We start from the raw sequence: 13,606 nt of genomic DNA, 5'->3' as shown, positions 1-13,606 counted from the left end.
GCACAGAGAACCACGGTCTGGGCGCAGATCGATGCAACTAAGCAGAGGAATAGTTTGGCCTGGACTAAGGGCCTTTTTCTGTGTTGCAGTGTTCTCTGTCTGTATGATTATATCGCTCCAGTGCTATTCGTAAGCTTATGAAACGATTGCACACCCACAGCAGAAATTTGACTGAGGGATGATGATATATATTCCTAACTGTCTTTGCTACACAGTCATACTTTAGCTGAGATTCTTTTCTCCAAATCATACCTCAATCTGTCAGGCATTCCAGACACTTTGTCCTTATATGAGTTTAACTTATTCAATGTCATTTAAATCCCATTCACTTTACATTGCGCACCTAACAGCGTAAGTATATCACTGCTTCCCTCAAATCTCCACACCAAGTGACCTCTCATCCTCCAAGATTTATCATACCTAGTGCATTGGCTTCTTCTTCAAATAAACTCCATCTCATTGGCCAGCTGCTACTTGTTCAAATTCCAGAAAGGGTCACTTTCTAATATTGCTCTCAGACTACATTCCCTTTATTTAAAACTACAGTCAAGGGAAGGGCACCGGGGGAGGATTGATGAACAGAGGAACCTTGAGATAGATTTCCACAGTTCCTTAAAAGTTAGAGCACAGGTTTGAAGTACAAGTTCAAAGTAAGTTTATTATCCAAGTATGGAAATGTTGCCATAAACTAACTTGAGATTCATTTTCTTGCAGACATTTACATGAAAATAACCCTCTCTCTTAAGAATCCTCTGCAGCTCTGCTCCAAGACTGCCTGGACCCTAGCACCTGGAAGCCGTCTTCTCTTTTGTGGACACAGGATCTCCTGTCGAGTCTCCTATCACAATTGCTCTGCTTGACCTTTCCCTTCCCTGCTGATCCTCAGTGCTACTGGCCTGGCTTCTGCTGCTGTCCCCCCCCTCCCCAGCAGTATCCAAAGGGGCCTACTTGTTGCTAAGGGGAACGGCCACAGAGGAACCCTATACTGACTGCTTACTCCCTTGATTCCCCCTAGTGGTCACCAGAAGCCTGCACTCTGGGTGTGACCACCTCAGTGCCAGTCCCAATTACCTGTCTCAACTGTGAGGTTTTCAGCCCCCAGGTGGTCCTGAGTACATCCAGCTCCAGCTCCCCTTCCTTGACCTGGTTAGTCAGGAGCTGCAGTCCGATGCACTCCCTGCAGATGTAGTCATCGGGGAGATTGTTAGGTACCCTGAAATCCCACATCTCACGGAAGGAGCATTCCACTGCCTGAACTACCATCCCGCTACACTTGCTATATCTCTAATTTCTCAAGCTTAAGTTCTAGCCTCTGCCTGTTCTCACCTAAGCCTGTTGAACCAAAGACCGACCACTCTAACACCATCCACACTAACAATGGCTGCTCCTCTTTATACTTTACTGTCGCCAAACAATTGATACTAGAATGTACAATCATCATAGCAACATTTGATTCTGCGCTTCCAGCTCCCTGGATTACAAATCAATAGTAAATATTAAAAATTTAATTTATAAATCATAAATAGAAAATAGAAAAATGGAAAGTAAGGTATTGCAAAAAAACTGAGATGCAGGTCCGGATATTTGGAGGGTACGGCCCGGATCTGGGTCAGGATCCGTTCAGCAGTCTTATCACAGTTGGAAAGAAGCTGTGCCCAAATCTGGCCGTACGAATCTTCAAGCTCCTGAACCTCCTCCCAGAGGGAAGAGGGAGGAAAAGTGTGTTGGCTGGGTGGGTCGTGTCCTTGATTATCCTGGCAGCACTGCTCCGACGGTGTGCAGTGTAAATTGAGTCCAAGGACGGAAGATTGGTTTGTGTGATGTGCTGCTCCGTGTTCACGATCTTCTGCAGCTTCTTCTGGTCTTGGACAGGACAACTTCCATACCAGGTTGTGATGCACCCTAGAAGAATGCTTTCTACAGTGCATCTATAAAAATTAGTGAGGGTTTTAGGGGACAGGCCAAATTTCTTTAGTTTTCTCAGGAAGTAAAGGCGTTGGTGCATCTTCTTGGCAGTGAACTCTGCTTGGTTGGACCAAGTCAGGTCATTTGTGGTATTGACCCCGAGGAACTTAAAGCTTTTGACCTGTTCCACTTGCGCACCACTGATGTAAATTGGGTCGTGCGGTCTGCTACTCCTTCTGAAGTCAACAACCAATTCCTTCGTCTTGCTGACGTGGGGAGATAGGTTATTGTCTTCGCACCATGCCACCAGGTTCTTAATTTCTTCTCTGTACCCAAACTCATCATTACCCAAGATATGGCCTACAATTGTTGTGTCATCAGCAAACTTATATATTGAGTTCGATGGCAACTTGGCTACACAATCATGGGTGTACAGTGAGTACAGCAGGGGCTGAGTACACAGCCTTGTGGGGCACTGGTGCTCAGAGTGATTGTAGAGGAGAGCTTGTCCCCTACTTTTACAGCCTGGCTCCTGTTTGTGAGGAAGTTGAAAATCCAGCTGCAGATCTGAGTGCTAAGGCCCAGGTTCCGGAGCTTAGGAATCAGTTTATTTGGAATGATGGTATTAAAGGCAGAGCTGTAGTCAATGAAAAGGAGCCTTATATATGCGTCTTTATTCTCCAGGTGTTCTAAGGAGGAATGCAGGGCCAGAAAGATGGCATCTGCCTTTGACCTGTTGCTCTGGTAGGTGAATTGCAAAGCGTCGAGGTTGTCCGGTAGGCTGTGGTTGATGTGTGCCATAACCAATCTCTCAAAGCACTTCATAGCAATTGATGTCAGAGCCACAGGTCAATAGTCATTCAGGCATGCCACCTTGCTCTTCTTCGGCACTGGGATTATTGTTACCTTCTTAAAACACGAGGGGATCTTAGACTGAAGCAAGGAGCAGTTGAAGATGTCAGCAAACACTCCAGCTAGCTCGCTTGCACAGGCCCAGAGAACCCGTCCCGGAATGCCATCTGGGCCCGTCGCCTTCCTTGGATTTATCTTCAGGAAGGCCCTTCTAACGTCCTCCTCGGTGACGATGAATCTCGATGCCACCAGGTCCGGTTCATCTGGAGGGAGCGGGACGCTCCTCTTCCGTTCGAATCTTGTGGAGAATACGTTAAGTTCTTACACCCTGCTTCTTTTTGTTGGCCTCTGCCGAGCGCCTAAGAGATTGTTATGATTGCAGCCCACTGAAAGTTTCCAAAAGGCCCCATACTCTTTTTAAACCAGGCGCATAAAGTCCACAAGGAACTGTCTCCAACTCACTCTGCAATAGAATGGTGAAGTTAACATGTGGTATGCTTGCATCCTCAGTAATGGAATAAAATTCAGGTGCAGGGTTCAAAGCTTTAAAGCACATTTACTATCAAGGAATGTATAAATTATACACCTTGAAATTTGTCTGCTTACAGGAAGCCACAAAGCAAGAAACCCAACCAACCAAATTTATAAAGACCAAAAGACCAGTTAGCATGCCTAAACGGTTGGTGCACTGTCATACTCACCTCAACTATAAGCAAATGATTTGAAGGCTGGTCACGGACGACATCTGCTGCATGCTACCACCCACACTGGACCTGCTATAATTCACCTACCAAAGGAACCGGTCTACTGATGACACCATAGCCACAGCACTACACACCGTCCTCACTCACCTGGAGGGATGCATATGTTAGAATGCTGTTCCTGGATTACAGAGCAGGATTTAATACTGTGATTCCCTCCACACTTAACAGGAAGCTCAGAGACCATGAACTGCACCCCGCCTTGTGCAGCTAGATCCTAGACTTCCTATCAGACTGCCAACAGGTGGTAAGGATGGGCTCCCTCACCTCTGCCCCTCAACATAGGTACCGATAAGATTGTGTTCTGAGTCCCCTTCTCTTCTCCCTTTACACTCACGACTTTACTGCCTCACATAGCTCCAATCCACTGATCATATTTGCATATGACATGACATAGAAACATAGAAACGTAGAAAACCTACAGCACAATACAGGCCCTTCAGCCTACAAAGCTGTGCCAAACATGTCCCTACCTTAGAACTACCTAGGCTTTACCCATAGCCCTCTATTTTTCTGAGCTCCATGTATCCATCCAGGAGTCTCTTAAAAGACCCTATCGTTTCTGCCTCCACCACCGCCGCCAGCAGCCCATTCCACGCACTCACCACTCTCTGCGTAAAAAACTTATCCCTGACATCTCCTCTGTATCTTCTTCCAAGCACCTTAAACTATGCCCTCTCGTGCTAGCCATTTCAGCCCTGGGGAGAAGTCTCTGACTATCCACATGATCAATGCCTCTCATTATCTTGTACACCTCTATCAGGTCACCTCACATCCTTCGTCGCTCCAAGGAGAAAAGCCCGAGTTCACTCAACCTATTCTCATAAGGCATGCTCCCCAATCCAGGTGACATCCTTGTAGATCTCCTCTGCACCCTTTCTATGGTTTCCATGTCCTTCCTGTAGTGAGGCAACCAGAATTGAGCACAGTACTCCAAGTGAAGTCTGACCAGGGTCCAAATAGCTCTTAAACTCAATCCCACAATTGATGAAGCCCAATGCACTGCATGCCTTCTTAACCACAGAGTCAACCTGCTCAGCAGCTTTGAGTGCCTTATGGACTTGGACCCCAAGATCCCTCTGATCCTCCACACTGCCAAGAGTCTTATCATTAATGCTATATTCTGTCATCATATTTGACCTATTAAAATAAACCACCTCACACTTATCTGGGTTGAACTCCATCTGCCACTTCTCAGTCCAGTTTTGCATCATATCAATGTCCTGTTGTAACCTCTGACAGCCCTCCACACTATCCACAACACCCCAACCTTCGTGTCATTAGCAAATTTACTAACCCATCCCTCCATTTCCTCATCCAGGTCATTTATAAAAATCATGAAGAGTAGGGGTCCCAGAACAGATCACTGAGGCACACCACTGATCACCGACCTCCATGCAGAATATGACCCGTCTACAACCACTCTTTGCCTTCTGTGGGCAAGCTAGTTCTGGATCCACAAAGCAATGTCCCCTTGGATCCCACGCCTCCTTACTTTTTCAATAAGCCTTGCATGGGGTACCTTATCAAATGCCTTGCTAAAATCCATATAGACTACATCTACGGCTCTAACTTCATCAATGTGTTTAGTCACATCCTCAAAAACATCGATCAGGCTTGTAAGGTACGACCTGCCTTTGACAAAGCTATGCTGACTATTCCTAATCATATTATGCCTCTCCAAATGTTCATAAATCCTTCCTCTCAGGATCTTCTCCATCAATTTACCAACTACTGAATTAAGACTCACTGGCCTATAATTTCCTGGGCTATCTCTACTCCCTTTGTTGAATAAGGGAACAACAACTGCAACCCTCCAATCCTCTGGAATCTCTCCCGTCCTCATTGATGATGCAAAGATCATTGCCAGAGGCTCAGCAATCTCCTCCCTTGCTTCCCACAGTAGCCTGGGGTACATCCCATCCGGTCACAGCGACTTATCCAACTTGATGCTTTCCAAAAGCTCCAGCACATCCTCCTCCTTAAGATCTATATGCTCAAGCTTTTCAGTCCACTGCAAGTCATCCCTACAATTGCCAAGATCCTTTTCCATAGTGAATACTGAAGCAAAGTATTCATTAAGTACCTCCGCTATTTCCTGGTTCCATGCACACTTTTCACTGTCACACTTGATTGGTCCTATTCTCTCACGTCTTATCCTCTTGCTCTTCACATACTTGTAGAGTGCCGTGGGGTTTTCCTTAATCCTGTCCGCCAAGGCCTTCTCATGTTCCCTTCTGACTCTCCTAATTTCATTCTTAAGCTCCTTCCTGCTAGTCTTATAACCTTCTGGATTCCTATCATTACCTAGTTTATTGAACCTTTCGTAAGCTCTTCCTTTCTTCTTGACTAGATTTACTACAGGTTTTGTACACCACGGTTCCTGTACCCTACCATCCTTTCCCTGTCTCATTGGAACGTACCTGTGCAGAACTCCATGCAAATATCCCCTGAACATTTGCCACATTTCTTCCATACGTTTCCCTGAGAACACGTGTTTTCAATTTATGCTTCCAAGTTCCTGCCTGCTAGCAGCATATTTCCCCTTACTCCAATTAAACATTTCCCTAACTTGTCTGTTCCTATCCCTCTCCAATGCTATGGTAAAGGAGATAGAATTGTGATCACAATCTCTAAAATGGTCTCCCACTGAGATATCTGACACCTGACCAGGTTCATTTCCCAATACCAGATCAAGTACAACCTCTCCTCTTGTAGGTTTATCTACATATTGTGTCAAGAAACCTTCCTGACCACACCTAACAAATTCCACCCCACCTAAACCCCTCACTCTAGGAAGATGCCAATCAATATTTGGGAAAATAAGATCTCTCACCACAACAGCCCTGTTATTATTACTCCTTTCTAGAATCTGTCTCCCTATCTGCTCCTCAAAGTCCCTGTTACTATTGGGTGGTCTATAAAAAACACTGAGTAGAGTTATTGACCCCTTCCTATTCCTAACTTCCACCCACAGAGACTCTGTAGACAACCCCTCCATGACTTCCTCCTTTTCTGCAGCCGTGACACTATCTCTGATCAACAGTGCCACGTCCCACCTCTTTTGCCTCCCTCCCTGTCCTTTCTGAAACATCCAAACACTGGCACTTGAAGTAGCCATTCCTACCCCTGCACCATCCAAGTGTCTGTAATGGCCATAACATCATAGCTCCAAGTACTGATCCACGCTCTAAGCTCATCTGCTTTATTCATAATACTCCTCGCATTAACATAGACACATCTCAAACCATTGGTCTGAGCACGTCCTTTCTCTATCACCTGCCTATCCTCCCTTTTGCACTGTCTCTAAGCTTTCTCTATTTGTGAGCCAACCTCATTTTCTTCCGTCACTTCAGTTCAGTTCCCACACCCCCCAGCAATTCTAGTTTAAACTCTCCCCAACAGCCTTAGCAAACCTTCCTGCCAGGATATTGGTCCCCCTCGGATTCAAGTGCAACCTGTCCTTTATGTACAGGTCATACCTGCCCCAAAAGAGGTCCCAATGATCCAGAAATCTGAATTCCTGCTCCCTGCTCCAATCCCTCAGGTATGCATTTATCCTCCACCTCATTCTTTTCCTATACTCACTGTCACATGGCACAGGCAGTAATCCCGAGATTACTACATTTGAGGTCCTGCCTCTCAACTTTCCAAACTCCCTGTAGTCTGTTCTCAGAACCTCCTCCCTTTTCCTACCTATGTCGTTGGTACCAATATGTACCACGACCCCTGGCTGTTCTCCTTCCTACTTCAAGATATCACGGACGCGATCAGAAACATCCTGGACCCTGGCACCTGAGAGGCAAACTACCATCCACGTTTCTTTCCTGCGTCCACAGGATCGCCTGTCTGCCCCCCGACTATAGAGTCCCCTATCACTACTGCCATCCTCTTCCTTTCCCTACCCTTCTGAGCCACAGGGCCAGACTCCATGCCAGAGGCATGGCCACTGTTGCTTCCCCCAGGTAGACCATCTTATTTCTAGTGGTGACGAGACAGCCTACAGAGGAGAGGTTAACACCCTGACACATTGGTGCCAGGATAACAATCTCCCCCTCAATGTCCAAAAAACAAAAGACCTGATGGTGGATTACAGGAGGAATGGAGAGAGGCTTGGCCCGGTCAACATCAATGGAACTGCAGTTGAGAGGGTGAGTAGTTTCAAGTTCCTCAGTATACACAACACCAAAGATCTCACCAGACTGTACACATCAGCTTTGTGGCAAAAAAAAATGCATAATAGTGTCTCTTCCACCTCAGGTAACTTAAGAATTTTGGCATGAGCTCCCAGATCTTCAAGACCTTCTACAGGAGCACCATTGAGAGCATACTGACTGGCTGCGTTACCACCTGGTACAGTAACTGCACCAACTTTGATCGCTGGGCACTGTAGAGAGTGGTAGACACAGCCAGCGCATCTGTGGAAGTGAACTTCCCTCCACTGAAGACATTTATAGCAGCAGGTACAGAAAGAAAGCGTGGAAGATCATCAGGGACACCAGTCACCCCAACCATAAACTGATTCAGTTGCTTCTGTCCGGCAAATGGTACCACAACTTCAAAGCCAGGACTAACAGGCTACAGGACAGCTTCTTTCTACAAACCATTAGACTTATAAATTCACAAGTCTGTACATTGTGACAGAGTCATAACGCAAAGACTTTTACTCTCTCATGTTGTGGGTCAGAAGTAAGATTTAAATAAATGCAAATCAAATTCAAAAACCACTGCGTAGAGAGAGAGAGAAAAAAAACACATCACTCAAACAATAGAAGCAAGTCAACAGCATCCGAAACCAACCGAGTACTCGATCTACTCCCAGAGTGGCCGAAGTAGGCCCAAGCCTCAGTCCCCAGTTCATCGCACCAGCAGGGCAGAAACGCACAGCAACCGGATCAGTTGACAGCCTCAGTGTCACGGAGAAAGGAATAAAGATTTGTGGAAGAGTAAGCAAAATCAGCCCAACCCTCGCCTCTGTACCTGAGAAAGGGGCTTCCAGTCTGTCTGTGCCAGATCGTCATATAATAAATTTATAAAACCTTAGCTAGTCCACAACTGGAGTGTTGTGAGCAGGTCTGGTTACTTCACTATAGGAGGGATGGGATTGTGCTGGAAAAGTTGCAGAAGAGATTCACGAGGGCGTTGCCTAGATTGGAGCATGGAAATTGGCCTTTCAGCCCAACTAGTCCAACCTGACCACAACATACTCGCTGCTAGACCCAATTGACTGTATTTGACCCATAATCCTCCAAGCCTCTCCCTCCATGTACCGATCCAAATGCATCTTAAGTGTTGCAATTGTACCTGTCTTGAACAGTTCTTCTGCCACCTCATTCCATGTACTCACTACTCTCTGTAGAAAGCTATCTCTCAGGTCTCTTTTAAATGTCCCCCCCTTGCATCTGTTCCCGCTAGCTTTGGACTCCCCAGCCTTGGGGAAAAGATTATGACATTCAACCTTATCCATACCCTTCATGATTGTATAAACTTCTCATGTTGTGGGTCACACCTCATTCTCCTGCACTCCAAGGAAAAAAGATTCAGCATGGCCATCCTCTGCCAATAACTCAGGCCCTCTAGCCCAGAGGAAGACCAGCATGCTAAACATCTTCTTCACCACACTGGCTAAATGTGCAGCTGCTTTCAACAAAATGTGGACTTGTACTCCCAGGACCCTCTGTTCCACAACACTAGTCAGTGATCTGTGGTTTGAACATCCGAAATGCATCACCTTACTCTTATCCAAGTTGAAATCCATTTACCATTCTTCAGCTCATTTCTCTACTGATCATAATCTCTTCGCAATTCAGTGTAACTTGCTTCACCAGTACCAAGACTCCTCAATTAGTATCTTGGCAAACCTGCTAATCATGCCATGTATATTCATAACCAAATCTCTTACATAAATACTGAGTTACAGAAGTCACAATATTGACCGCTGGGACACCCCACTCATCACAGGCCTCCAGCCAAGGCACTGATCTTCAGCCATCATCCTCTGATCTTATTGAGCCAATTCTGAATCCAGCTCACCATCCCCTCCTGACTCCCATGTGACCTAACCTTCAACATCAGCCTGCAACAAAGGCCTTTAAGTCCATATAGTCTAGACTACAAGAATCATTTTCCCCTTGGAGAGATGTCTTGAAAACAAAACTACCTATGTGGAAGGCAAGGTGGAGTTAGTTAATTTATAGGAAATCAAAAGGGGAATTCTGAAATGCATTAGTCATGAGGTAATGGAGGCAGGAACTCTCACAGCATTTAAGTATCTAGACAAGTATTTAAATTGTTAATACATAGAAGGCAACAGATCAGGTGCAGGTAAATGAGATTGAATGATAGGAATGTACATGGTGGGCCCAAGGGGTTGTTCCTGTGTAGTGTGATTATCTTACCTTACATCCCCATGTTTGCACCTCAGAATTACTGTCGATTCATTTGTGTTTTTGGAAGTACAGAACTAATAGTCTGGTCCTTGGTCCTTCATTTTCCAGTGTCCCACTCAAACATCCACCCTGAAATTGTCCTTCAAGTAAAATCATTATCACTGCTGTCACAGACCCCAGGGACAAAGTGTTGCAGCTCCAGTATGTGACTATTCATTGTCACATCTGGTCGAACCACAAAAGGTCCATCACCTCCAGCTTTTGCTTGATAGCTTTCAACATCGCTCCGGAGTAATGAAATTAAGGTAATCCTCAAGTTCTCCTTTATAAATTAACTATATTTTCCCTCTTTCTTCCTCTAAATCAAACCTTAAAAATCCTTTTCAATGAAGCTTGTGGCTTTCATTTGTGGCTCAGTGCCAAGCATACAATAGGTTTTGATTTTAATCTGTAACTGTACTTATTAATAAACAATCTTTGTCCAATTTGCAGGTAAATTGCAGGAAGCAATATGCAGGTAAAAATGGCTTTACGCTACAATATGAATACACGTTGCACTGTTAAACTGAGATTTCAACAAACTCCTTTATAAAATATTTAATATATCATGAGACAAAATGATATCCAGAGTGAATGCTGTGAATATGTGCTATTCAGAACAGGAAGAGACGCACAAAATTGATGTTTAGGAAGCTAGTTTATTTTATGGCAGCAATTGTAATTTTGATGACAGCATGAACCTTGTGAAATTCAGTAGCATAAGCAAAGGGTGAATTCTATGTGAAACTCCAAGGACATGCTTGGCATTTTTCCATTTGTATATAGGAATACTTGTAGGGAGTTGAGTCCATTCAAATGGACTACCTCAAAATAAACCGTTTTGAAAGATGCTTACGTATTCACTGATGCCACCTTTCCACAAAGAACTGCTGTTAGTTGTCTCTGTACTATGTTGAAAACTGAGCAGAATACATTTTGCAGCTTCAGACAGACTTATTTTCAACAAGCTTCACCAAGATAGACAAACTATGTATTTTGTTTTGCAAAGGTAAGGAGATGGAAAACTGGACCAAATTTTGTTATTGACTGCTTCAGACCCACCACACGTATTGTAAATACAAATATGCCGAATGAACTAGTCTGTCCTTTAACAAGACTAGTTAAATGGGTCCACTTACCCATTTTGCTCTCTTCACCCAGTACACCATTTGAAATGGAAGAGAAATAAATAATACATAGGGAAAGGGAGAAACAAGTCTTGGTTGTTAATGTTAAACACCAGCAAGATTATTGTCCTCTGACTGTACTTATCCCTGAACTTCATTGGAAAAGTCAGATAATAATTCCAACCAGTGATCAATATGCTTGCTAGTGATTAATGCCAGCTAACAAGGACAAATTTCTCCCCAAGGTAAAACAGTAGTGAAAATAAGAAAACATTTCAAAATGTATACACTCCTTAACCAAACAAGTGGAATGTTAAATAACTGAGAGAAAGATAATGCAAAGTCTCATAAGATAATTGTGCACATGTAAATCATCAAATGCTGTTATTTATTACAGTGGAAAAAATTATGTCGGTCATTTCTTTTAAAAAGTGGTTTAGCTACAGCAGCAGTACTCTCCCTTGCCAGGCGTGAATTTATTACAATGCCATTGTATTTTCATGTCATGAGCACCCTTTGATTTCCTGTTTCTTGAAACTAATCTCATGAAAAATTGTAGCAGAGGTTTGCATATTTTTTTTAAAAAAAAGAACAAAACTAGAAGTGTAAGTTAACTTCTTGGTTGAATGACTGTTGGAACCACACAGTTAAAATACCCTATCATTTAAAGTGAACAATTAGTTTAAACTAAAAGTGGAGGTAGTACTTCAATCACCATTCTTCAGTTTTCTGCAAACTGCTCACTGCAGGTGTGCAGCCCGACTTCAGGAACATTAACTAAGACTGTTAAGCAAACATGTGAAATCACAGAACAGGTGCCATCAAAAATAACAGGATGTACTTTTACTGAAACTATTATCTGCATACAATTAGCCCAACTGCTACTTTAACAAGTCAAACCCAGCTAAAGATATAATTAATTACTACAAACCATGTGAAAGGACTTAATTTCAAAATTTCATCTGCAAAATGAAAAAAAAATCCTCAAAGTTCATGAAAATGCCTAGGAACCTGTCTCTACAGCACATTCAAAAGAATTATTTCATGCTTCTATCAGATTATGAGCTGCTGTTAAAAAATGTACCTACTTTGTAAGCACGGAAGAAAAACCAGGTCTTCTGGCTTGCCACCATTTGAAAGAAATGGATTGATGGACCATTTTTTCCCTGTATACCCACACATTTCCACCTTTGATATAAAATTGCAGCCTGAATTCCCTATAAAGTGCCTCCTGTTTATTCATGCCTGGTAATAAATTGCATATGACAGGAATCTGTGTCGGAATAATAAGACAACATTGAAAATGATTATATTGTAAACAGACTGAGTATCACTACAATAATCAATTTCAAAATTGCATTCTGACCAGGATATATCTCACATTTTGTATCTAAAAATTGTCTTCCACAGTTTTGCTTCATTATAGACATCTATTAAATCTGTTTAGCTTTTGCACAGAATATAGAATATACTATATGTATTATCAGTACTATGTTACAATTCTTTAATCAGAAAAGTTTTAAATTTCCATTTGTAGAGTTTTCCTGTGCTTATGGAGTTGGATACAATATTTGCTAAGTGGATGTCTGGTCCCATACGCAGAGCAGATTGTCAGCCGAACTTCTCGTCAGCTGTTATAGCACTATCCCCTTGTAACAAGTAGACAGGGCCAGCTGAGCTGGGTAGGTGAAAAGTGCATTGTTACGGAGGTTGGAAGTCAATGGGAAGAAAAACCTGTTGCCAGACTGCAGCCAATAACAGGTGTCATATCCCAGATCTATAAGAAAAATGAAAAGATAATAGATTTCAGGGAGAAAGAGCAATTTCCGTTTTAGATGCAGTGTTCCATCCAGAGATACAGTTACTGTATATTTCATGAAAGAAAAGTGGTCAGCTAACATATTAATCTCCAGTTCATTCTCTGACACAGTTAGCATTTTTAGTGGTTATGCTTCAAAAGGTCAGGGTAATAAAACAGGGCAACAGGCCCATCAGCTCTGCTATCCTTACCACCCACCAAGCTATTCCCACTTGCCTGCATTTGGCCCGTGTCCTCTTAAACCCCACCTATCCATGTACTTGCTTTCTTGGCCCTGGTAAATTTTTGCTGAGCAGTTTAACTCTTCTGGTACTTGGGGATTGTGACTGTTGTTCCACTGATCACTGAGATCTGTAATGGGAGTCCCCCAGCCAGGCACAGCTTAGTATACAAAGTAATAACAACAAACTGAATTTGTTCAATTGTACTGAAGCAATTTCCTTAATTTGCATGCTTTTCCTCCCCAGGGCTACTCCGCACTTGAATGTTGCTAATCCTCTATCCACCCAGGTTCTAAACCTAAAAACAGGAATTAAGCAAATAATGTAAATTTGGTGTACTTGCACGAACTTGTAAACCAATGCACACTGCACGCAACCTTTTATAAATAACAATTTAAATTATTACCAGTTAAACTCTTAGGCACTGAAAGTTATTTATTATAGCAGTGAAATCTTACTATTTTGTCTTGTGAATTGTTCAGCGAGTTTTTCT

The 13,606-nt window shown here is 43.2% G+C and overlaps 1 protein-coding gene across 4 annotated transcripts in view; it reads right to left on the bottom strand.

Annotated features, from left to right (window-relative positions):
* Positions 1-10,585: 10,585 nt before the first annotated feature.
* Positions 10,586-13,606, bottom strand: part of wdfy1 (WD repeat and FYVE domain containing 1) — a 55,012-nt gene continuing 51,991 nt past the window's right edge. For all 4 annotated transcript variants that reach the window (XM_072255479.1, XM_072255480.1, XM_072255482.1 and 1 more), the window contains one exon: positions 10,586-12,850. In XM_072255479.1, coding sequence (XP_072111580.1) covers positions 12,791-12,850 — 60 coding nt within the window. In that variant the 3' untranslated portion in view covers positions 10,586-12,790. The remainder of the gene's footprint in view (positions 12,851-13,606) is intronic.

Source organism: Mobula birostris, chromosome 4 (assembly GCF_030028105.1).
Source record: "Mobula birostris isolate sMobBir1 chromosome 4, sMobBir1.hap1, whole genome shotgun sequence".
Lineage (NCBI taxonomy): Eukaryota > Metazoa > Chordata > Chondrichthyes > Myliobatiformes > Myliobatidae > Mobula > Mobula birostris.
The sequence above is the reverse complement of the archived record's forward strand: the minus strand, read 5'-3'. Positions and strand labels throughout refer to the sequence as shown.